At 42.6% G+C, this 23,691-nt stretch overlaps 3 protein-coding genes across 5 annotated transcripts; all 3 read right to left on the minus strand.

Moving 5' to 3' along the window:
* Nucleotides 1–57: 57 nt before the first annotated feature.
* Nucleotides 58–4,879, minus strand: LOC142399356 (nucleotide sugar transporter SLC35D2-like). Its single transcript, XM_075483977.1, has 13 exons — nt 4,660–4,879; nt 3,961–3,994; nt 3,799–3,885; nt 3,642–3,709; nt 3,467–3,538; nt 3,316–3,384; nt 3,120–3,222; nt 2,944–3,036; nt 1,663–1,730; nt 1,490–1,568; nt 1,330–1,412; nt 1,101–1,153; nt 58–329 (listed from the first exon to the last, which is right to left on the minus strand). Exons 1-13 carry the CDS (start codon nt 4,854–4,856, stop codon nt 319–321), a joined length of 1,017 nt encoding a protein of 338 aa, XP_075340092.1. The 5' UTR covers nt 4,857–4,879; the 3' UTR covers nt 58–318.
* Nucleotides 4,880–5,303: 424 nt separating this feature from the next.
* Nucleotides 5,304–15,166, minus strand: serbp1b (SERPINE1 mRNA binding protein 1b). 2 transcript variants are annotated; one of them, XM_075483979.1, is made up of 9 exons: nt 14,793–15,166; nt 13,889–14,069; nt 13,267–13,410; nt 11,720–11,791; nt 11,489–11,563; nt 11,025–11,202; nt 10,413–10,478; nt 10,003–10,191; nt 5,304–7,180 (listed from the first exon to the last, which is right to left on the minus strand). In XM_075483979.1, exons 1-9 carry the CDS (start codon nt 15,046–15,048, stop codon nt 7,121–7,123), a joined length of 1,221 nt encoding a protein of 406 aa, XP_075340094.1. In that variant the 5' UTR covers nt 15,049–15,166; the 3' UTR covers nt 5,304–7,120. The 2 variants fall into 2 exon arrangements, with proteins under 2 accessions (XP_075340094.1, XP_075340093.1); XM_075483978.1 differs by having other exon boundaries at nt 10,003–10,194.
* A 2,166-nt stretch (nt 15,167–17,332) lies between these two features.
* LOC142399358 (3-keto-steroid reductase/17-beta-hydroxysteroid dehydrogenase 7-like) lies at nt 17,333–22,890 on the minus strand. 2 transcript variants are annotated; one of them, XM_075483980.1, is made up of 9 exons: nt 22,749–22,890; nt 21,828–22,031; nt 21,594–21,686; nt 21,395–21,509; nt 20,881–21,075; nt 20,652–20,756; nt 20,491–20,547; nt 20,287–20,385; nt 17,333–19,895 (listed from the first exon to the last, which is right to left on the minus strand). In XM_075483980.1, exons 1-9 carry the CDS (start codon nt 22,781–22,783, stop codon nt 19,761–19,763), a joined length of 1,038 nt encoding a protein of 345 aa, XP_075340095.1. In that variant the 5' UTR covers nt 22,784–22,890; the 3' UTR covers nt 17,333–19,760. The 2 variants fall into 2 exon arrangements, with proteins under 2 accessions (XP_075340095.1, XP_075340096.1); XM_075483981.1 differs by lacking the exons at nt 17,333–19,895; nt 20,287–20,385; nt 20,491–20,547 and having other exon boundaries at nt 20,652–20,728.
* Between the last annotated feature and the right edge of the window lie 801 nt (nt 22,891–23,691).

Raw genomic sequence — 23,691 nt, forward strand, 5'->3', positions numbered from 1 at the left:
GAACGCATAACAGCAATTTGTTATTGCTCTTTAATAAAGAAAAAAACATGCCACACAGTTACAGATGAGTTTATTGAGATAATCTATTTTTACAATAATACGGTTTCTGACATTTATTCAGCCAAACAATTATAAAAAAAATATCAATTACAGATAGAAAAATATAGTGACAGTTATCTAAAATATCAAGGCTTGATTTGCTGACATTATAAAGTACACGGTGTGTCTGAAAAACATGAATCCAGCTGCAGAACCGATGATCGCTCAAAGTAAGCAGGCGGGGGATCGTTTTTCAGCGTGTGCACGGGACTCCAGGATTTACTCCTTTTCTGTTCGATATGACGAAAAAAAGTTCCACTTTAGAGATAAAGTTATGTGAAAAAAAGAAATGAAGGTTTTACATGTCGGGACATGATAAATCATTTGGTCCTTAACGAGTGTTACGTGATAACAAAAAAAAAAAACAACAACCTCAGAGGATCAACAACAACGCATGAAATAATTCACTGTGGGAGAATTTCTTTCAAACTAAACCAAAATGCAGAAGCAGGGTGTGAGAATCGAGGCACACCTGTTATTCAACGGTCAAAGCTCTTTGAGGTTTGGAGCCTTCCCAGATTGCTGGGCAGCAACGACTGCTTCTCTGAGATCATTGCTGATGTCTTTCCTCCTTGGCATCGTGTTAACAAACACCTGAATGCTCCAGAGCAGCAAACTGACCAAACTTCAGCTTTTATAGAGCTGCTCACACTTACTGATGATCATTTAATTAAATACATTTGATCAGCAGCTCCTGGCTGCCACTTACCCTCTTAGTTCCTGTGGAATCACAGCAGCTGTACAGTTTATTTATTTTTTTTTTTTTTATAAAATAATAATGACAATGATTTATATGTCGTGTTATTATCTGAGGCTGTCTTTACATCATTTTAAGACCCCCCCCCCCCTTATGCCCCAATACTATTAATTTAAAAAGGGCTTTCTTAGATTTTCCTACATAAGATTACAGATTGTTCTAAACAAAGAAAGACCTCTTAAAGACAAACCCTAATAGAAATGTTAATGAGGATTTTCATCCAAGTCACTTAAACTGCTCTTACTTGTTTGCCCCCGTGTGAAGGTGATATAGGAGTACACCAGGCTTCCAGCAATGCTGTAGGAAACACAGAGAACAAAACGCGCTCCCAGTTTCAGAAACCTCTCCACCACCACAAAGGCCACATCCAAACCTGCATTAACATGCTTCTTGAGCAATCTGGGACCCTGTTTGCATCTAACTTGTGTTTTAGCCTCTGGGGTATGCAGTTAATGAAGTCCAAACAGAATTACCTGATGTTCAGACCTATAAAGTTCATCCAGTTGAATATGTAGTCTCCACCAAACACCATTCCCATGTACGTGACGACAATGTTCTGGGAAGTAACGGCATATGTCAGCTTTCAAAAGTGTACCAGTCCAGAGAGAGCATTGCCAACATGAAATTCCTTACCTTAATACAACCTATGATGGAGGTGGTGAGCGCAGAGTTGCACTGTGTGCACAGCATGATGGAGTACATTAAAACAAAGCTGTACAACGCACAGAAGGAGAAGCAAACATAAGCTATAGTTTGGCATTTTCTACTCACAAACAATGGGAGTAAAGGTTAAGCGTGTGCTTTACCCCATGATGCAGGAGAGCACAAACTGCACAACAAACAGGTGATCAGACCAGCCACTGTGCTCCAGCCCCTGTCCACAAACACACAGACAGTCGAGATAAGTCCAGCCGATGGAAGTTATATCAAACAGGCTTACAACACCGATGCCAAAAATGTTGGGACACTCTGTAACTAAAAAAAACAGAATGAAATGATTCGCTCATCATAGAAACCAACATTTTCTTCGCAATCGAACACAGAAAACATACCAAATGTTGAGAGGGGAATATTTTTACCATTTCAGAAAATGATCAGCTTCTCTTGAATTCAGTGGCAGCAACATGGGGAAAGATAAGGCTGGAAAAGTGCGTGGTACTAAAAAGACAAGTAGGTAGCTGGAGGAAGAGGTCATGGATAAAAAGTGCACCTCACAGTCTCTCTGAAGTAAAGATGGGCAGAGAGGCGCAGCAATCTGCAATAAACTGCGTTCAGTTTTGGAGCAATGTCAGAAAAATGTCCCTGAGAGTAAGATTACAAAGGTTTTTGCATATCTCATCGTCTGTGGAACATAATGGAGTCAAACGTTTCCAAGAATCTTGAGGGGCGAGACGAAGGACAAGACCAAAAATCAGTACTTTTATCTTCAGACATGCTGCATTAAAAAACAGACACGATTCACTGCAGGGTCTCAGGAACACAGTTCATCCACAAACGCAGGTTAAAGCTCTATCATAGGGAGTTCAGTTGAAGGTTAGGGGTATTTTGTTCGTGGCTCCTCCTGAAAGCCTTTGCTATTTTAAATGACTATTTCAACAGAAAACAATAAACGGAAGGTAAACTGCCAAGCCTGTCTCCTCATGTCCCCCGCTTCTAAAATTGTGTTACTCCCTTTTTTCCCTCCGGACTAAAGAGGAGAGGAAACACCTGCGCTCAGCTCAAAAGTCTGACGGCGTAGGGATGCATTTAGTGGCTGTGGAACTGGCAACTCGCACATCTGGAAGGGCTCCATCAATGCTGAAAGGTATGTACGGGTTTTAGAGCCACATCTGCTCCCATCCAGACGATGCTGTCTCAGGGAAGGCCTTGCGTATTTCAGCAAGACAATGCTAAACCACATAATGTATCTAGAACAACAGCATGGCTCCGTAGTAGAACATTTAATGTTTTTTTTTTTTACGCCCCATTGTGAATAAAATATTGGTTTAAGAGTTTTGCAAATCATTTGCATTCTGCTTTTTATTACATTTTACACAGCGTCTCAACTCTCTTTGGAATCAGGGCTGCATTTGAATTGGGGAACTTACCATTTGCAAGTCTCCTGAGTAGTAAGCGTATGCCAGCGTAGGGAAAATCATGATCAGAGCATTGTAATACAGAAGCCCATATTTGCCCAGCTCCTACGAGAACAGCAGCGACACATTACTGTCAAGGTTTGCTTGCCAAAGAGTCCTTACACCGAGGGATTTGACGCACTTCTCACCTTGGAGTCAAGTTTCTGCTTCACATAAGCCCCATTGGCTGCTGTCAGAACATTATTCAGCATTATGAACATGTATCCTTCAAGATCAAAAGCTAAGTCAGCGCTACAAAAACAAAAGAACGACAGAACATGACAAACAATGAGACACATGCTCGTACATACAGGGTGTGTGCGTTGGTCCATGGAGCCATCTCACCTAGCAGCAACAAAAGCGCCAAAGATCATGGTGAACACCGTCATCTTAATGGAAGCGGAGAACGTCTTTCTGCGGAGCGAAGAAAATGGCCTGCAGTCATTCAATTCATTCCTTTGCAAGCAACGTTCTGGGTAAAAATGTGCAGACTTACTTCAGCAGGAGTCCCTCAAACACCATGGTGAGGAAAATACTGAACCTTCTCAGCACCGTAAACATGGGCAAGCTAAGGCGGAAAAGAAAACGCAGCGATGTTTGGAGACGCACATTATGGGAGATTTTGTTCCACACCACGTACTGGGGAATGATAAAAGCTGACAAGCTCTCACTTCAGTCGCTGCGTTCCAAACAGTCCCGATATCTGATTCCCAACATACAACAGAGGCAGTGGGAACATCTGGAAGAATTGGGCCGCATGTGAGACGTTACAATCCGATAGGGGCTTTGAAATCTCCGCACCTTCATTTAAAACAATTATCTCCTCACCTTGCGTGGTATACTTAAATCCATGTCTGGAAACGAGATAACACCCAACATCTTCCCAGTCCTCAGGACTACAATCGTGGCCAACATCTGCAGTGATGAAAGCAGACTGTACATCCGGCTCTGGGAAGCAAACACTGGCTGCTCGGCTCACGGGACACTTACCTGGCCGATTCCAACGCATGTCGACGATGGAAATCTATAAAACATAGAAAGACGACTGAGCGATGAGAATGCTCACCTCACATTTGTAGATGTAGCTTCTGATTATTCTGTGACCTCTGGATCACTTTGTATTTGATATTTTCAGAGACAGAAGTTCACGTTCTGTCATGATGCTTTTAAAGAACAGTTTCTGGCATTTTCAGATCATAAAGCATCTGGAAATAAAGGTTTCTGTTCCTTAAATAACCTCTACTGTGACTAAAAAAATGCCAGTGCTTACATATAAAGTGATCATCCTACTTTTATTCCTATTTAGCAGATTTCTGAATCTTTCATTAACAGATAGATCTCAGTGTAAATAAATGTAGCCAGAATGCAGTTGTAATGTTGTATGGTGCATATAACGTTTCTGAATCTTTTTTTCCCCCCCATTTCAAAGGGGACAATATTCCCAAACAGAACTTTAACTCATTTAGTTAACGTGTTATTTCATGTATTTTTTTCTTTTATAAAAAAAGGATTGTTCGAAACTAAAGAAAAAGGAAGAGAGGAATAGATTTTTCTTCTCGAAAGGTCGAAAACCTGGTTTTCCACCTCATTTTCCCAACCCACCATTATTAAGCCCATCATTCTATCAGTTAATGAAGGTGTGCCAGAGGTCTGACTCGAGCATTAGTTTGAACTTTGCACCGACTTTACCTGTAGTTGGTAAGGACGCTTTTGTTGACGACGACAATGAGGAACGAGCTGACTCCGTAAAACGCCGCAGCTATCAGCTTCCCCAAAACGGTTGAAGCGTCACCAGACGTTTCACGCGGAGCGCGAGAGGATGCTCCTTTGGCTGAAGAGCTGCTGCGGCCGGGCTCATTTCGACGTTGGTGGAGCTCCGCCATCATTGACGTAACGTCCAGGCAGGAATTTACAGCGGAAGCCTGATCCTGCTTGCGCATGCGTACAACGGTAAAGTGATGGGGGGGTTTAATTGTTTAGTTTTTCATTCTATTGTATGTCGGCGAAATTGCCGTATTTCACTACACTCACAGTCTTTAATGAAGTATTATTTTCCTTTATTTTATGCTTTTGCAAGAATGTCAACACATTAAAAAAGAGGCTATTCAAAGGAGCAGACTCTTTTACTCTTTTGTTAAAATGCTTACGCTGTTTGTATGTTCAGCTGTGGTCATTTGGTTGATATCTGTACATCTGTTCATTCAAGTTAAACTGGAGTCAGTTTACCTCAGACCATAACTTCCAGTCTCTCATTACACGGTGGGATTTATTGCAGGATTGTTTTGGACTCCATTTTGCTTTGCTCGTCAAACTGCCAACAATGTGAAGCAAACTTTTAGTGACGGTTTTTAATTATTCAAATCTACATGGGATAAACTGGGAAGAGTCCCACTGAAACAACCCAGCAGCACAGATGTTTACAGCTCATTAAAAAATAAAAATAATAATAAAAACAAAGAAAAAAAATAAAATAATAATCACAGCATTGACTTGAAACAGCCCAACAGGCATTGACAGACAAATGTAACACCTCTAGAGCAATTTATTAGAACAGGGATGTTTGCAGAAAAGTTTCGTCGTCATGTGGCTCAAACAGTCCTACAAGAAAACTGCTCCAGTCATCTGTATCGGCGAATTGCCAGCGAGCCTTTGCAGAGCACAACATGTAAAGCTTTAAAATTCTTCAATGGGAACCTCTCACCCCTCCCCTCCCCCCCCCCCCCCATCCTAACCCCAGCGGAAAAAAAAAAATATATACCCGCTTTATTAAAAGAAAATGCTCACTGGAAATGCTGACACAGGCAGCTGAAAGCACCATTAGCTTACATTACATTCTGTGGCTCATGACTGTTCCACAATGATAGCTGACGTTTCTTTCAGACGAGTTATGCATCGATGCTTCTGCACGTGAAAGGGGGGAAAAAAAAAGACGGCGAATACGGCTTTTAAAAGTGAAGAAAAACAATCTTCAGAGGACTGGTGCTGATAAAAACCAAGTGCTTTGAAATCTGTAGACAGTACAGATACTGCAGAAGCAAGATATGTCCATGGTCCATCTATCGCTCTCGTCTACATTTGAACAATCACTTCTCAAAAGACAGTATGAACTACTTCAGGCGAGAACCTGCTGTACTACTGTACGAGTAGAGCAGGTTCAAAGCAGAGGAATACTTCAATTCTAAGTAACTAGCTGTCAAACCCACACATTCAGTCTCACGCTTTGCTGCAATCGCACACACAAGCACACGCATATATCATTAACAAAAGAAACACACAATATTTGCTTAGTGGTCCTGAATGTACAAGTAGCAGTCTGTGTGACCTAAGAGGACCAGCCTAAAGATACACTGGGCCCAGGGACACCCCGAAAACACAGGTAGCACATCTGGATCAGGGGATACAAAGCGATACTAAACCACTGGTCCACAAGGAAAAAAAATAAAATAAAATAAAATAAGAATAAAAATTGGAAAAAAAGAGGCATCAACTTTCACTGCACAACAAGCAGAAAAATACCAAGCTTTAGTACGAAGTCACTTTGCTGGTTACCCATCCTGAATTTGTGCCTCACTGAGGGATGGGTGGTCAGAACCCAAGTAATTACACTTTAAATTCTTGTGAAGCTGTACTTCAGACATCAAGTACTAGTTTGTTATGTAGTGTAGTGCTACCACATCAGTGTGTATTACTGTCTTCTCTACAAACGACCTCATAATACTGAGCTGAAGTCATGGGGGGGGGGCGCACAAAAGCTCTTGGAGGGAAGAGATGCACACACTTCAACCTAATCGCAGAAATGCATCAATTCAAGCAGCACAAAAAATAAAATAAAATAAAAAGGAATCGATGAAAGTATGCATAATCTCTGAAAAAAGAGAAAAAAAAAAAATGAAAACATCCCTGCTTTCATGTTCCTAAATACAAAACTTCAGTGTAACAAGAGGTTCTTCTTCATCTTTTGTTCTTTAAAACTGATAAAATTTTAGTCCTCGGGTGTTGTGAATGGTATGGAATGAGTCTTTTTTTTTCTTTTTTTTCTTCTTTTCTCTTTGTTTTCTTATATACTTGAAGATGTGGTAAGCATGCAAGCCTCGTAGAGGAGGGGCCCGGAAGGGCACATGGGTGGGCTGGTGGTGAAAGATGGGAGTCTTTAGGCCAGGGCTGGGAAGGCCTCGGGATCATCCACGTTGGGGACTGACGCTCCGCTTGCCTGGTGGGAGCAGACACATGACAAACGGAACCACGTTAAGAAGACCTGTACCAGGAGGAGCAGCAGCAAGCAGTATTTATGCATTAATAATGGATCAAACCGCTGTTTGCATGAGACAAAACCACAGCAAAATGTAGCTGCACAAAAACAAACAACGGGGGGTGGGGTTCCAGACCATCACTATAACTGAATGATCATGCGAGAAGTGTTTCTCACGAGATTGCAATCACGAGAATCTGTCTGGCAATGCTCCCAGCTTCCCTTCTGTGGCCAAAACAAATGTTTATACTATTTAGCGTCCAATACCTCCAGCAACGTCTTAAAAAAAAAGAAAAGAAAAAAAGAACCAGTCTTTTCCCACTGAGGCTCTCCCAGTGGATCTGTGTGGTAAACCACTGGTTAGATTTAAAGTGCTGACGGGAGAAACTTGCAGAATAACTTGCAACAAGTTCTCCAGGTACGCGGTTCGTTGCTGTGTAAAAAAAGACCAGTCGACCAGACCCCAGGACTGCAGTTCTCATTTAGGAAGGTTCCTGACAAAGATGAAGTATCCCAGTGGCAGCCTTGATGAGAGTAATTTAAACTCTAAATGCTACCAAAGTTAACTCTTTTAATGTACTTTCTGCAAAACAAAAACCAAATAGTCATCTATCTATTATTTAAAAAAGAATAAATAAATAAAAAACAACCAAACAAACAATCCCAGCAGCATTTAATGCTCATTCATTTTCATGCAGTCCTGCACTTCCTGCCAAACACAGACCAGCAGGGAGAGTTAAATTAACGGCTGAGATGCATTTTCATAAGAACTTCAGCTAAGAGTCAAAAACTAAACAAAAGAGTAAAACGGGAACATATGAGCTGTATTACACAAACTGTCGAACATCGCATATTCCACCAGGGTAATAAATATTACGATGAGATGAAAGGCTCTTACACATAAAATCAGTGTGAAGAACCGGAGGCACCCTGCTGGGTTTCCTCATGTTGCCACAAAAATAGCAGAAGAACTCAACTTTTAACTGCCAGCCGAGATGCACAATCTACACCCGTCCAAGACGACATCACTCGGGTGTGCGTAAGGGGACGGTGCCGTACGAGTTATTCAATAAAACAAACTGAAAGAACGGAGTTAAAAAGTACACACAGAGCTGCTCTCTCAAGTCATCAATAGCCGCATTCGGACAGAGCAGTTCTAAGAACGGTCCATCTCAAATTCCGTTCTGATAACTGCCCTTCCCCAGGGGAACGGTTTCATTTTGCATTCACACATGAGTCGGGACCTTGATAGGGACTGATGCGATGCAACCGTCTGCGACAGTGACGTGTTACTTTAGCGCCACATTCAACAACAAAACAAAACCCGCGAAAAGTAAGGAGAGTAGAAAAAACACCACCAAGAAGCTAATATGGAGAGCGGGGAGGCCACCGTGTTCATGGTCTGCATGATGGTGATATTAATCATGGACGATCACATCGGGCGTCTAACATCGAGGCTGGAAGAGCACACAGAGAGAGTCAGGATCGAGCGCAAGCGTAACATTTCGTTTCATGAAGAAAGGAGAGCAGAGCGCCGCAGACAAAGGAGACGGCGTGTAAGTTTAACTTATTAAACACGTGCCGGTTGTGTCCGTGTGGTATGAGTAAACATTACAGCTGTTATTCTACTGTTTACGTTGAGCACATTAGGAACATAAAGAAGCATAAATCTTGACAAGGGGCGTAGCTACCAACCACCGAACACCTACGTCATATGTGTTCCTATGGAAACCAGAAAAGACCCGGCCTCGGAGGAGCAGCTAAAATGGTTATAGGAATTGAGGGCCGTGGTCACTAGTTCCTGTATGTCCAAATGCAGGAAAAAACGGCCCCGTTCCTTAAAAGGTTATAGGAACTGCAAAAGGTTCCTACAGTGGGAATGCGCCTAATGATGATCAATTGGTCTTCTGTTTCCTCACATGGCCATGTTGTTGTAAAAGTGTTGCTCATTCTGAAGAGTGAGAGATTTTGTGTAACTTGTCAAATTAACTATCTGGCTTCTTCGCAACAGCCAATCAGATGGGAGAAACTTGGCTGTATCTGGCTGCTTGCTAAGCAAAAAAAAGACCAGAGCCTGCAGGACTGTAGCTGAACAGATCAGAGTGAACCCTCGCGACAGCTGTGATGCGGAAAAAAATACATAATCAATATCCAACAAAAGGCAAAGGTGCACACACACAGATGTGCCTGATGGCCAACGGTCGGCTTGGTGTACTGAGAACGCCGTTTACGAATGAGCAGGCGCTGGCTGTCTTCTACCAAGACCTTTTCTATCTTCGGCTGTTAGAAGGCAGATTTTCAACAGCATCAAAGTCCAACAGTCGGGTCATCCTTCCTGCCTTTTTCCTACCGTTTTTACACAACCAAAGACATGTCAACAGACTGTCTGTGAAAAAAGCTTTTTATCCAACTGTAAAATGTTAGACCTGTGACCACCAAACTTTGTGTCTTTAATGCGGCCCTCGCTGATTTAAATAGGTACGACACAAAATCAACTAATTTCTTGTCACATTCAAATCCATAGAAATGAGGTGGCAGCCTTTTTATTATGAATCTTAAAAGAAGCACGGCTGCAGGCCAACTTCGCAGCCCTACCGCCCACACCGCTGACAGGTCGTCAGTCAGCGTGTGAATGGCGGAGCTTCTGCTCTGTTATTTCAGTGTTCCACAGCAGCTTTTCCAAGTCAGTGCTTCTACAGCCCGTTTGACAGTCAGCAAGCTCGATCTTTTGTGAGGAACACCAAACCTTTGTTGTCGGCAGCAACGGGTGCTTTTGTTGTTACCTTTTCGGACCGTCCTCCCCCGCGTGCCGGCCTGCTGCCTCCCCCGCCGCGGCTTCCTCCTCTGCCTCCACGAGCGCCCCCACGCCCGCGGCCAGGGCGGCCCAGGTCTCCAAAGTTAATCTCCAGCTGGGATGTGATGTCGTTGGCTGGTTTGCGGAAATGATGGTCGGCGGACTCGTCAACGGTGCCCTGCTGAAAAAGAGTACCGGCATTCAGACCAGCCATCCTATTTATGAAACTTTCACAAAGTTACAGTCTCTGAATTTCTCCAATCCCCCTGAAGCATTCAAATCTTAAATAAATCCCTTAGAGACAGTCATTTTCAACTACTCATAATTGAAAATAAAAGAGTTTGTCAACAAAGTTTTCATGGATTATGTGGATGAAAGATCACTGAGAAATAAAGGCACCTTAGGGTACACAACCGGGGCTTCTGGTTCCGTCTCTACGGCATCAATCAAAGCACCAACAGGCCTCTGAAAAAGAAAAGAAAAGTTATTGCCAGGGACACTTTGTCTCTGATGCAGTCACCTTTTTAAATGAAAGATCCGTCTTAAAAGACAACATGAGAATGGTGACAACGTGATCAGCTCTGTGACCGGCAGGCAACTTTGTCCACCTTACTCGAGCAACAAATTCCTCAGTTGCTGGTTTTAATTCACCTGAAAATGATTAGTGTGCAGGTTTGTAAACTTTTAAGCTCCCAAACACTTTTCTATTGACTTGGAACTTTGCTGCACAGATCTGACACATTAGGAGCTCACTCAAATGGAACTCGGGGTCCTTCGTGCAGCTTGTGGGTCTCTACGAGGTGCCTGGAAACCAGAGCAAGGTTCTCTGGTCAGAAAGCCTTCAGCACCTTATCATCAAAACAAAAACCATCGATTGCTTCTGTATTTAAGTTCAAAGTGTTCTATTCGTAATGTTTATGAGACCCTGCGGACAACCACTTCTCCTCTGAGAAGGAAAGCCGAACCTAAATGGATCACACAGAAAATCCAGCGAGGAATCGCCACACTTACGTCTTCACTCTTGGATTTGTGAAGCACGTATCCTTTCTTCCACTGGCTGTCGGCTCCCTCGTTGGGCTTGCGGATGTTGAACTCCACCTTGGTGCGCTCCTTGTCCTGCATGGCCTTCCACTCGTCCAGGGTCATCTCTTTGGGACCTTCATTTTTCACCTCTTCGACCTCATTCTCTCTGCAATGCAACACAGCAGCACGGAAACTCAGACCTCAGGCTGCCAACGCCCTCCCCTCTATACACGCTCCCTAATCCTGAGGCCAGAAGGTCAGTTACATTGTCTATCCTATTTGCAGCGGAGCTTTGTCACGCACACGTGCACGCAGATACTCAGTTAACGGTACAGAGCCACTTCCTAAGCGATGACATATTTATCAGAAATTGCTTTAACGGGTGAGATTTCTTTTCTACACATCAAATTGTAACCCGACACCCAAATGTGTGACAAGAAGGCCATTCTCACTTGTTCTCGGAGCCGGCAGGTGCATTTTCCTCCCCCTCTGGGGTCGTCTCAGGAGCAGCAGTCTGCTCAGCTTCGCTGGGAACAAAGACGGAGCCACAGAAACTGATAAATGCACAATTACACCCGACACTGTATTCGTTTGAACTCGCATTACTAAATAAATAAATAAATAAATAACACAGAGTAGGTCAGTAGAGATAATCAACGTGTGTCATCGGCGCTACAGCTCACCTCACTTCATCCTTCACGTTGCCCCAGTTGTGCGGTCCGCTGCCGCTGCGCTTCTCCTCAGATTTTGGATTGCTGCAGGAAAACAAACACCACGCCCATGAAGAGGGGTTCACCAACAAACAGACAACGCAGTACGTGCTCCTCTTCTGCCGAGGACAGTAAATAAGTTGCAGTTTTAAAAACTTTTAGCGGAAAAGGGACATTTAAGTCTGCCCGATATAACAAGCTGGACTATAAAAAAACAACAACAACAACAACAACAACAAAAAAAAAACACCCTCCATTATACAGCCAGGTAGTTTAAACATTAAAATGAATACATAAAACTACATTTCTTCCATGCTTCCAAACTGGCTACACAGATATCCTGAACAGCACACAGCGGTCAAACTTATGTCTGAAATGGCCAAAACCGACTGCACCTAGAACTGGTTCAGGGCCCCCCGGTGTCAAAAGATTATTTCAGCCCCAAGTCTGTTGTATTTCCATTGAGGTCAAAGGTCCAGGTTGGATTCTGCAAATGAAGTCGCTGCAGTGTGTCGCTCCCCCCCATCAGTAGGCTGAGCCTACTGCCCAGTGCGATTCACCCAACTCAAAATGTGTCCACGCGGCACCCTTTTATGGGCCTTGGGTACTGTGAGCTACCAGCTTTCAGGGACAACAGAAAACAAACAAACAAAAAAAAACCTCACAGTGGTTCGACTGAATAATACTGTGGATTTTTAGACGCCCTCATTAGAAGGTTTACACGATGTTTGAAAAACACGTCTAATAATTATACGGTCAGTCCGGCAAAACCCAGACTTTTAAAATACATGTAAACATGTTAGTCCTTCTCAAAAGCACGGAAACACACCCGGATGAATCACTCCTGGTCCATGTGCTTGGTGCACGCTTCACAGTTCCTGTCCCGAGCGTTGAACCATAAGTAACAGAATGAGCCAGAAATGAAGAGAATAGCCACAAGAGCTGGCGTGCCTTCAACTTGTTTGTGGGGGAGGATTCACGAACGTGCAACATTAGGAAATGTACATGGCTGTAAGCTGTCTCATTTGCCAACAGCTAGAAATGTTTGTCAATAGTTTTGGTCTGTGACATCACCATAAAAAACAAGTGACACGTGGAAGAGGAGCATGTTACCACAATAGATCTACCAATAGATAGATTTTCCTCCCATGCTTGTATCCTTGGACAATGACAGTAGTCCAATCACATGGCCTGTTTGAAATATAACCAAAAAAAACTTGACTAAACTTTTGCATCAGACTCTCGTAAGTCACTACTGTCTCTGAACCGCAAAATCTCCAGCAGCATGGCAAGATAATATTATCACAACATTTTTGCAGAGGGATGCACGGCTGGGTGTGCGGACTGAAAATGCCTCGCGCTGATCACCGAGATCGGCATAAATCTAATTGGCATCTAATTTTGAGACTGTTTTTTCAGCGCTGGTCTCTGCCCGCCGCAGATAAGAGGCCGCTCACACACACTTCTTCGCCCAGCCCCACTCCACCCGTAACTGAACACCACCCCAGTGTCGGACTCACGATTTGTCATTGCCGCTGTGTCTGTCAAAGTCTCGTTTCCCGCGCGAGTCGAAGCCCTCTCCTCGGCCCATGCCCCGTCCTCTTCCACCGCGCCCGCCCCGGCCGCCACCACCACGCCCTCTTGGGGGCCTGTCTCCAGAGGGCCTGATGGACAAAAAAAATAAACACAGAAATAAATTTTAAAAATGTAAAAAACACTTAAAACGAAAGGTTATCAACATGACGTTACATAACAGAGTACTTCCCAGGCTCATTTACAAAGTAAGTAAAAGTTCAATTTAATGACTGATTACTCACATGTAGCATAATGATGAAATCTTGGCATCTTATTTGATCATTTTTGTGCTTTTGATGCTTTGAAATTTGCATCCACACAGCCTTTCCGAGAAATAAATGTCAGCAAAACAATGTGAGCTTAAACAAGCTAAAAAAAAAAAAAAAGAAAAGAGCTGACACCTTGCTCAGAGTTTTAACACTTCTGCATAATTAACCTCTTTCATTCCCTCCAAAAAACTCAATAGATGCTGCACAGACTCTGGTACAACTCCAGCCAGCTGTGGGCTCACCTGCACTTTTAAATGTTCCATTTATCTCGGACTGCAGCTCGATTACAGCTACTCACTTGTCTGTGGGGAACTCTCCTCCTCCTTCAGGCTTGTCCTCAGCAGGCTTCTCGAAACGGCGCTCGCGAGGTGGTCTCCGGTCTGGCCTCTTGTCTCCAGGTCGCCCCTCACCCTGCCCACCCTGGTGTTGGGATCCAGGCAGGCCCTGCTGGTCTGGTCTTCTGCCCACCCGCCTGATGCCTGCAAGTCACAGGAGCAAAAAAAAAAATGTTCACAGTATGCTAGTGTGAACATTGCTTATGTGCTAGTGTGCCAGTTTAAACGTCAACACTCGTCTTGCCCCCTGTGCACGCATGTGCATGCAGAATCCCATGTAAAGCATGATGAGTGGTGTGTCACTCCTCCTGTTTCACTGAAACTATGAACGAGCCCGTTTGCAGTTTGTTTCCATCAGCTCGGTTCTGACTTTGACGATTTCCTTTATAGGATGACAAAGTTTGAAAAGCGAAGCATCCAGACAAGCAGACACGTTAGTCGCGTTCTGGTTAGTTTCCCCCGTGCACATGTTTACCTTCAATTTTTTTTTTTTTGCATCGCAAAGCCTGAGACTGCGGGCAGAGCTGCGCAGCCGGAGCGCGAGCATCACCCATCAGCCAGTAACCCAACACTGCACCTTCCTCTCAGATGCTGGAGGAAACCATATCTGCGACACACCAGGCGGTTTGTTCAGCGAAGGCTTTACCGGGGCTTTTTAGCAAAGTGTTTCGAACGTTTCCAATGACCCATGTTCATGTGGTCATTAATGGTGTGTCCTCTAATAACAACAGGACAGGGTCCATGTTGACCTCACGCTGTTTTCTCCCTCAGACCAGCAGCTAATGAAGCTAACAGAAGCCGCACATGACATTTGGAAATAAAAACACTAAACACTCATATACGCGGGAGAACAGGTGCCACTTTTACCCTCTTTTTTCAGGGGGACTGGGGCCTGAGACTCCTCCTTTTTGTCCAGCAGCGGGTTTTTTCTGTCCTTCTGTGACTCCTTCTTCGGCTGCTTGGCGGCTTGAGCTGCGGTCTTGGCGGAACCAGCGGCGGCCCCCTCCTTCTTCTTGTTTTCAGCAGCTTTCAGGATCTCGAACGGGTCGGACTCATCGTCCAATAACTGGTCGAACCTGTTGGTTACGACGCAGCCGAAGCCTTCTTGCAGGTGTCCGGGCATGATGGCGCCCCTTCAACGGGATTCTCCTCCGATTCTACGAGGCTTGATGCGACCAATTCGCTGGATGCTGCCACAAGATGGCTGGGAGAGCTGCCCCTTCTCTTCCGGTGCGAGCATCATCCGGGACTTCGCGCGGGGCGCACCAATCTAAGCACGCGGTGGATGCAATGTTTTTATTTACATTATATAACGACATACTTTCATCCTCCCCTATATTAATCCGGATTTTAATTTCACAGAAGTTGTCAGAATCATGGCAAGCTCTCAGCACTGTCATGACATGCTGGTTAGTTTGTGGCAGCAGGAAAAAAATAGCTTAAGGTAGAGAAATGTAGACGACCAAATGAAATAAGTATCACAAGAAATTATATGATGTCTCATGGTACAAATAAACGTTTGTAAAAGTAAACTCCCGTAGGCTATGTACCTGACATAGTTTGTTATTGCTATTAAAAACTATCGGAACCTGTATGTGACCTTTATGCTGATGCCGCAGGGATGGATATCCTGAGATTAAGAGGGATTTGTCTGTTTGTAAAAAGCTGAAACTGATGTGGCCTGGGCTCGTGGGGGCATGCTGAGTGACTATTGTTGGACACATATTTGACAGGCCTGCAAAATCCACTATTTAAGGGCAAGCAAAGAGAAACCTCCAACCAAACAGGTTGAGGACAGGTTGGAGCTTAGATAAAACGTTTGATTAAAAACATACAAAATATGTTCGGTTACTTGCCACAGTTTGCTAAAAAAAAAAAGTCTCTGCACTGATTTTAATCACTTAAAAACAATTGAGACAATGTGCCATTAAATTTACACAAACTAGTGTGAAAATGAAACATGAAGTGACTGAAAAATTGGGGACAACACTGATTAATATTTATAGGAATTGGAATTTTACTTTCAGCTGACACTTGGTAAGACAATCCCACCAGTTGCGTCGATGCAAGGTCGACGGAAACCCACTACATGATACAGTTTTAGGAATATCAGACCTTTCTGACGACAAATGCAATAAAGAACAATATACTGATCAATTCTGAACATTGACACAACACATTCACCATAAACAGTCAAAAACTTTGAAAAAAAAACAACAGTCCATGTCACAAGGTACAGGCTCTTCTCACCACAGATGTTACATCTCAGTCTTCCTCTTCTGCCCAGGCGTGTACCAAAGGACGGCCATTTCTAAATGTTACTGTCTCGTGCAAATGTTGGTCAAACTAGATCTTTAGAGCACTGGAGCATTATCTTTGTAACTGAGAAGAAGGGCTTGAGTGGAATTTTGAAAAGGAAAACAAAAAGAAACGGGACTACTTTACTTAAAATCTCTCAACTTAGATATAGAACGAACCACAATAAGAAAATATGGCTGAATTGGAAGAGAAATGACGAAGAGCCTCCAAAACTACTTTCTGATTCTTCAAATCTACTTTCTAAATCTTTGAAACCTAAGTGAACAAGCCCATCAGAAACATTGGAAGAGGATAAGGTTTACTGCTATGTTGCCCCACCTCTTATTTGCTCCACTTTAGCACCCTGACTTTTTTTTTTTTTTACCTTGGAGAACTTTTTTTTAATAATTTATGTAGGAGGTGGTTTAATATTGTCTTGCTGAAACAATTAAGGCCCTCCTGAAAAATATATTGTCAAAATGGCAGCTTTCCCACTCACACATTCCTCATGTCATAAGTTCCAAAGACCAGATGGAATTTAGGAATGAAACCTTTACAGACTTTTCAGCTTTTTTTGTGAAATGTCTGTAAAAGGGTGTGTTCATAAATTTCAAATAACAAAGTAGCAGTTTTCGATGCTCCCATAAGATGTCTGAGAGTCATCTAGCCCTGTCATCTAACTCATTTACAAAACCAGAAGCCAGGTGAACAAAAGGCTGGAAAAGTAAGTGGCACTAATAAGAAACAGCTGGAAGAACATGTTGCAGATAATTAATTGGCAACAGGCCGGAAGATGACTGGGTTTCAAAAGAGCACCTGAAAGAGGCTGAGTCTCAGCAAAAAAAAAGTTCAGCTATCTGAAAAAAAAAACTTCAGAATAACATTCCTCAACATAAAATTCTGAAGACTTTGAATATTTCATCATCTACAGTAGATATAAGAACTGGAAGATGTTTCTGTGCTAAGGATGCAGAGCGGAAATCAATATTGGACGCCTGTTATCTTCAGGCACAGCATTAAAAGCAGACATGATTATGTCAATGGAATCACTGCATGGGCCTGTTAGCTCGATTCTTTCATTGGACGCCCAAGAACAAATTGGAGAACTCTTAAATCAAACAAAGTATTTATTATTGGTCACAGGTAAAGTATGGCAGGGCTGGACTAGGAGTTACAGACCTCTTGCAGGAAATCTGTCAGCCTGAGTCCCGATATCCGGAAGTAGTTCACATTTATCTCACAGAGGTTGGATTTACACGCGACCGAGTATAATTGGCCAGTTATTAGTGACATGACCAGGCCCACCACCTGGTAACAGACCTATCTGACAACACAGAAAAGCTTCATCTGACCCAGTTATTTAGTCCAGTTATGCTATCTTAAAGTCTTGGACCATTCAAGGACGTACATTGTGTGGTATGAGCAGAGTGGAAAAGTACAAAATAGGAACATAAATTGTTTAGAAACATACAGAATATGAATACATGTCTAAGAACAAAGCCAATTATAACAGGCCACAGAAATGATTGTCTATGAACACAATTCACTGTGCCATCCACAAACACAGGTTAAACTCTATCATGCAAAGAAGAAGCCAGATGTGAACATGATCCAGAAATGCTCCTGTTGAGAGAGACCATCCAGCTTGTTATCAGCGTTCAGTTCAATAGCCAGTATCTCTGATCGTCTGGGGGTGCATTTGGACCTATGGAACTATATCTGGAAATTCACCATCAATGCTGAAAGGTCCCATCCAATGTTTTTCAAGGAAAGTCTTGCATATTTCAGCAAGACAATACCAAACTGCATCTGTTCCAACAGCATGGCTGCTTGGTAGAAGAGTACTGGATTGATAACATTTGGCGCGTCATGACACACCAAATACAACAAAGATGAGCAGCTTGAATCTTGTATTAGACAGAAATGGGACAACATTCCTCTCCCAAAGGTCCAGTAACTGGTCTCGTCGTCTCTCAGGCGTTTACAGACTGCTGTTAAAAGAAGAGGGGATGCTAGAGTGGTAAACATGGCCCTGTCCCAACTCTATGAGATGAGATCATTTGTTTCTCAATATGTGATCTGTTTTTTATGTTCATAAGATTTTCAAGTCCTGCATTCTGTCATTGTTTACATTTTACAGTGTTCCAACTTTTTTGGAACAGGTGTTGGAATATAAGCCAAAATGAAATACGAAAGAGCTAAATTAAGTCATGTGGATAGGTTTGTAGAGTGGTCGTTCACATCCGCACAGTTGTTGCAGTGATGCTAATCTGACCTCTCAGTGTCATCTGGGTCAACTTCGTACTGCTGGAAAGAAATTTTACAGTTGTGTGATGCTTGCCTCATTTTCCTTACATGAAAAAACAAACAAAAACACTGCCAATTGATATGAAATGATATATTTGCAAAATTTAGAGACTAATTTAGTCTCATACATAAGAGGCTTAAAGATTACACTGATCATGTTGGGAGCACACTGAGCAAACACATTTAGTACAACAGCAGCAGCAATAAAATCATATCTAAAGTGTAACATTTGAGGCAATGTATTGGTAGAGATGGGATAAATATTCGTAACAATATTCGTATTAGTAAAGAATTGTGTAAAAATAAGATTGATTTAGATTTCATTACCTTACAATGATCAGTATCTAAAGACACTGCTGGTCTCCTTCTCAATTTTCAGCCATGTTGCTATGGTAACTAAAACGAGTGAAGCAAGACTTTTGCTCTGAGGCAGACCTTTCACACTTTACATGACCATTGTGGTTGGGCGTGAGGTTTGGGTTATTCAGAGGGATGCAATTTGCGCCACTAGATGTCACTACATCCATCACAATAGCCTAAAATAATTCATTACTCTGGCATCCATGCTGAATCTGGGAATCTTTTTTTTTTAAATTATTATTATTATAAATAATTAGTTTCATTGTACATGTTACTACTTTTAATAGTGTTACCAACTGGTAACCTCAGATGTAGTCATAATTTTGTCACAGACTTAAACTCTTATGTACAGGGGTGAAGTGGTGGCTTGAGTGGTGGGTATACTTCTTTTCTGATCGGGATTTCGTTTTCTGAAGCAACCCATTAAGCAAAAGATATACCCACCGCGTTATAAAACCTGAAGTACAGTGAGTACTTTGCCATCAACAGTTGACAGCAGTATAAACACATTGTCCTATATCTAATGTTGCTTAACATCAGGGAGAACGCATTAGAAAGAAATGTGTCCCAAATCTGATGCAATCCATTCAATGGAGGCAACTAGTGTCAATAATATGAGGGCAGACATGGGGCCGGTCATGCTTTTGCCTTCCCAGGAAAATAAAAAGTGACTTAAAACACACTAATGAATATGAAGAGATCAGGTGGCTATACTCTGTATGCCTGTGTATACCCTAAACCACAGCTCAGCATGCATACATCAAACATCACTGAGCAGTCTATCAAGTAATAAACTGAGCTGTGATAATAGTTCAAACAGCACACGGTCCATTTTTAAGGGAGCAAAACTATCTACTCAGAGACTCATTGCTACTCTACATCACTGATATACCGCCGGTAGGCTTCGTTATCAGCATTGCTCTTGCTCAATTTCCTTTTGACTTCTTTCTCAAGTTCAAGAAGTTTTGAAAAGAGCTCCTCAGACAGTTCATCGTCAATGCCCATCTGAAACATGAACATTGCAGAACAAAAAGTTAGTTGTCGTTACAGAAAATCCTGATTAGTTACATAAATAAAGCATCTTCTCCATGCATGTGCCTCAATGCTAAGCACTCCAAAGATATTGTCGAGGAAACAACACACAAAAGTAAATGTACGGCCCCAAAATGTTTGTCGTCTGAGTAGTTCACCACTCAAGTAACAAAAAAACCCCCACACAACTTGAATCACAATGCAAATATGAATGTTGTTGAAGTTCCAGCAATCTACTGCAAAGTAAAGTTAAGAATGGTTTAGTTACTGGTACTGTGGTTTATTTCTGCCCGACACTGTAAATAATAAATAATAAAAAACTCGAGTGGTAAGTCTGTGGACACAAAGATCTATTATTACTCACTTGTCGAGGCTCAGTGTAGCTTGTTCCAAGCCCTGATGTTAAACTGTGGTACTTTGCTCTTGGATCCAGAGACTCAGGCTTCTGAAGAAACAGCCAGTACTGTGGACAACCAGAGCAGCAGTTTATATTCATGGTGCATGAACTCTTGACAGATTAGAATTATTTGGAGAGATTATCATGCGGAAATTAGAGCTGATAACATACTAGCGCCTCTGCTCCATTATATGGTGTAAGCGTGAAAGTGTTGGTGAATATTCTTATCTGTTAAGAGGGATAAAAGAAACACACGAGAAGATGAGACAACTCGAGCCCTGTTGAACACAGAATTTAACATGCACACAGATGCAAAATAAATGACAACTCACTATCCACATTATGGGCATGATCAGAGTCCAGAAGAAGGAAGGGAGGATACCGTAGGTCAAATTTGTCATCACCAGTCCTGGACATGTTACAGAGGAGAACAGCCCCTGTCACAAAGAAAATGTTGTGCCATCTTCTGGTCTGTAAGTCTCACTGATCAGGCATCCTCACAAAGGACTGTGGATTTAAAAGCTTGTGTTGTTAGTCGTTACTGTACCACCGCTGACAAACCTGGTTGTTCTTGTGTCTATTGAGAGCCAGGCTGAGCATGTCGGATGCATATTTGGATGAGCTGTAGGGCTCCGTCCCATTTTTGTGCTCAATGTCCTCGATGCTGAAGGCAGAGCGACTGGCGTTGCTCGAGGATGTCCACACAACCCTGGATGTGTGATCTGGCTGACACAGGAGAGGCTCCAACTCCCTGATCTGGCATATAAACACATAAATGGCAGCTTCCCAGGACAGAGAAAACATTTGCAGGTAACATGTATATTTGGCAGAAATTGAGGTGATAATACAACCATGGATGTTAGAAGTGTGTTTTTTTCCTTTTCTGACAGTACATAGAGACACTTCACAACTACAATATGTTGGCACCATACAGTAAAACATTAAGAACTACAACCCTAATTCCAAATAAGTTGGGACACTGTAAAATAGAAATAAACACACAATGCAATGACTTTGCAAGTCTCATAAACCAAGATGGGCTGCATGGTGGTTGTGTGTGCAGTCTGTGCTGTACCAGAAGAAAATGACCAAACAGGTTAGTGGCAAAAACTTCTTGTAGGCCATCTGAGTTGAGACGGTCCTGCTGAGTTAAGAGACCTTGTGCCGTCGCAAACATGTTGACAACATTCCTGCAACGATGAAGGTAAGGGAAGATAAGAGGGGTGAACTGCCAGTATCAAAGAGTCAATAATGAGCTAGTTTCTGAAGTTTACCTGGAAAAGAGACCTTTGAAAAATGCTTTGAGGTCCACGGCTGGGTTAGGCATAATGCCTGCATTTAGATACAGAAAGTCAATCCTGCTGTATCTGTGAGAACACAAATAAGCATAAAGATCAATGAATCTCAACAATCTCAGCCTTTTCTTCACAGCTTATGATCAGGTGATGAAAGTTGCACAGTGAAGATAATGATCTGTGTATGAGGTCAGTGTGTCAGAGGTGTCTCACCTGCTCTTGATTTCCTTAGCAGCACTGAGCACTGACTGCACGGAGCCCACATCGAGGTGCAGTAAATCTACACGGGCGCTGGAGTGAGAGTTCAGGAGGGCAGAGCGGGCAGCCTCAGCCCGCTGCATGTTTCTGCAGGCCAGGCACAGTCGCAGCTGGAAGTCCTTGGTGAGCAGCCTCTCACACAAAGCCAGGCCAATGCCGCTGCAGAGACACACACACACACACACACACACACACACACACACACACACACACACACACACACACACACACACGACAAAGAAACCTAACCGGTCATATCCACACGCCTTTAACCTCACAGATTTTTGGGATTTGCAAAGAGTAAAGAACTAGGTTAAGGCAAGGGAAGGCAAGGCAATTTTATTTATAGAGCACAATTCATACACAAGGCAATTCAAAGTGCTTCACAGCTACATAAAATCACAAGAAGGCAATAAAATCATTAAAAAGAAAAAAGGTTAAAGAATCACGGAGAGAACAGTTGTGCAAGTAGCGTTTCATGCATTATTCATTCTGACTCTGGCTTACTTGGTATTACTTACTGTTGCTGCACTTGTGTGCAGTTTGGGATAGAGAAAAGGCAGATGTTTATGGAATGCAGATGTTTCTCTTGTGTCATGCCACTCTCATAACTGTGTGTGAAGTTAGAAGCTGGAAGCTAACACTCAAACACTTCAAATAACTACAAGTAAGAATAAATGAGTGCGCATTATTACAGCTCAGAGGTGTTACGGACAGCTTATGACACATTTAGAGGCTGTTAATCTCTCAATAGGAGGGACACTCTCCCTCAGAAACTCACTAGTTTCTTACGAGTTAATTAGTTGTGTTTTCATGTAGCCAAGTGACTTAACGGAGTTTTGGTTGAATTCTAAAACGCTTTTTCGGTGGACTCACCTGTTCGCGCCGGTTACAAGGACAACTTTCTCCATATCTGAACGGTTGTAGGTGAAAAGTCGACAGTTACAAACGCTCGCAAACCCGCTTCGTAGACTCTCTAACCGTGGACGACCAACCCATCGTCCGACTGCACTTCAAGGCACGTAGCCTATGTGAACGAGCAGCTGCGTGGTGTGATTGGATGTCAATAAACAGCTGGCCAATCAGCTTTCGCTACAGTGTGCGAAGAGGGCCAAAACTGTAAAAGACAGCAACTACAAAATATACACACACGCATTTGACTATGTTAAATCTTTGCCTAAAAAATATTACAAAGAGAGCTTTTAAGTGTGTTTCTTTAGCTTTTAGTGAAATTTGGTCGAGTAAGATCTTAGTTTTTATGTTATTTTCTTTCTTATGGCCGAAAGAAGAGTTCCCTTTTAAACATGTTGACTTTTTAAAAATTCTTTAGAATAAGACAATTGTGAGACAAAGTGAAGGGGAAAGTGACTGGGATTAGCATCTGACATTACCATCACCATCTTTACTGCTGTTTGTGGAATTGCCTGGGTAATCACAGCGAATTGTTCAGCTGTACTACACTGAATTTATTGGTGAACAGTTCAATGAATAGCTCATATTCTAACAAATTCCCTCCTTTGTCTATACAATCTAAGACTGACCAAAAGCCTTTCTCTGCCCAGTAACAACCGCACAGAACCCTCTTTTACACAGTATACACTTGTTATTCCAAACTGGAGAAAAATTATGTTTAGAAATGATTTTTCAAAAGAAGAGCACCTGCTGATGGAATCTGGACAACTTTGATGAGTAGTTTACAGACCCATTAATAATCCCCACTTTATAGAAATCTATTCTACTACACTAATTAAAATTTTTGAAGAGACATTCACTGAGAGTATTCAGTGAAACTGAGAGTCCACCTTATCAAAGCTGTAGT

This window comes from Odontesthes bonariensis, chromosome 14 (genome assembly GCF_027942865.1).
Source record: "Odontesthes bonariensis isolate fOdoBon6 chromosome 14, fOdoBon6.hap1, whole genome shotgun sequence".
NCBI classification, from domain to species: domain Eukaryota; kingdom Metazoa; phylum Chordata; class Actinopteri; order Atheriniformes; family Atherinopsidae; genus Odontesthes; species Odontesthes bonariensis.

What these genes read in the sequence shown, in the direction of transcription:
- LOC142399356 (XM_075483977.1), bottom strand. Translation starts at nt 4,856, where the DNA reads ATGATGGCGGAGCTCCACCAACGTCGAAATGAGCCCGGCCGCAGCAGC. An exon ending in TTTGAGGGACTCCTGCTGAA is followed by an intron (nt 3,385 to 3,466) that starts GTAAGTCTGCAC and finishes TTCGCTCCGCAG; the next exon opens with AAAGACGTTCTCCGCTTCCA. An exon ending in GTGCTCTCCTGCATCATGGG is followed by an intron (nt 1,569 to 1,662) that starts GTAAAGCACACG and finishes TGCGTTGTACAG; the next exon opens with CTTTGTTTTAATGTACTCCA.
- serbp1b (XM_075483978.1), bottom strand. Translation starts at nt 15,048, where the DNA reads ATGCCCGGACACCTGCAAGAAGGCTTCGGCTGCGTCGTAACCAACAGG. An exon ending in GGAGAGTTCCCCACAGACAA is followed by an intron (nt 13,411 to 13,888) that starts GTGAGTAGCTGT and finishes TTTGTCCATCAG; the next exon opens with GCCCTCTGGAGACAGGCCCC. An exon ending in CCTGCCGGCTCCGAGAACAA is followed by an intron (nt 11,203 to 11,488) that starts GTGAGAATGGCC and finishes GTTGCATTGCAG; the next exon opens with AGAGAATGAGGTCGAAGAGG.
- LOC142399358 (XM_075483980.1), bottom strand. Translation starts at nt 22,783, where the DNA reads ATGGAGAAAGTTGTCCTTGTAACCGGCGCGAACAG. An exon ending in GCTAAGGAAATCAAGAGCAG is followed by an intron (nt 21,687 to 21,827) that starts GTGAGACACCTC and finishes GTGTTCTCACAG; the next exon opens with ATACAGCAGGATTGACTTTC. An exon ending in GCTACACTGAGCCTCGACAA is followed by an intron (nt 19,896 to 20,286) that starts GTGAGTAATAAT and finishes TTCATGTTTCAG; the next exon opens with ATGGGCATTGACGATGAACT.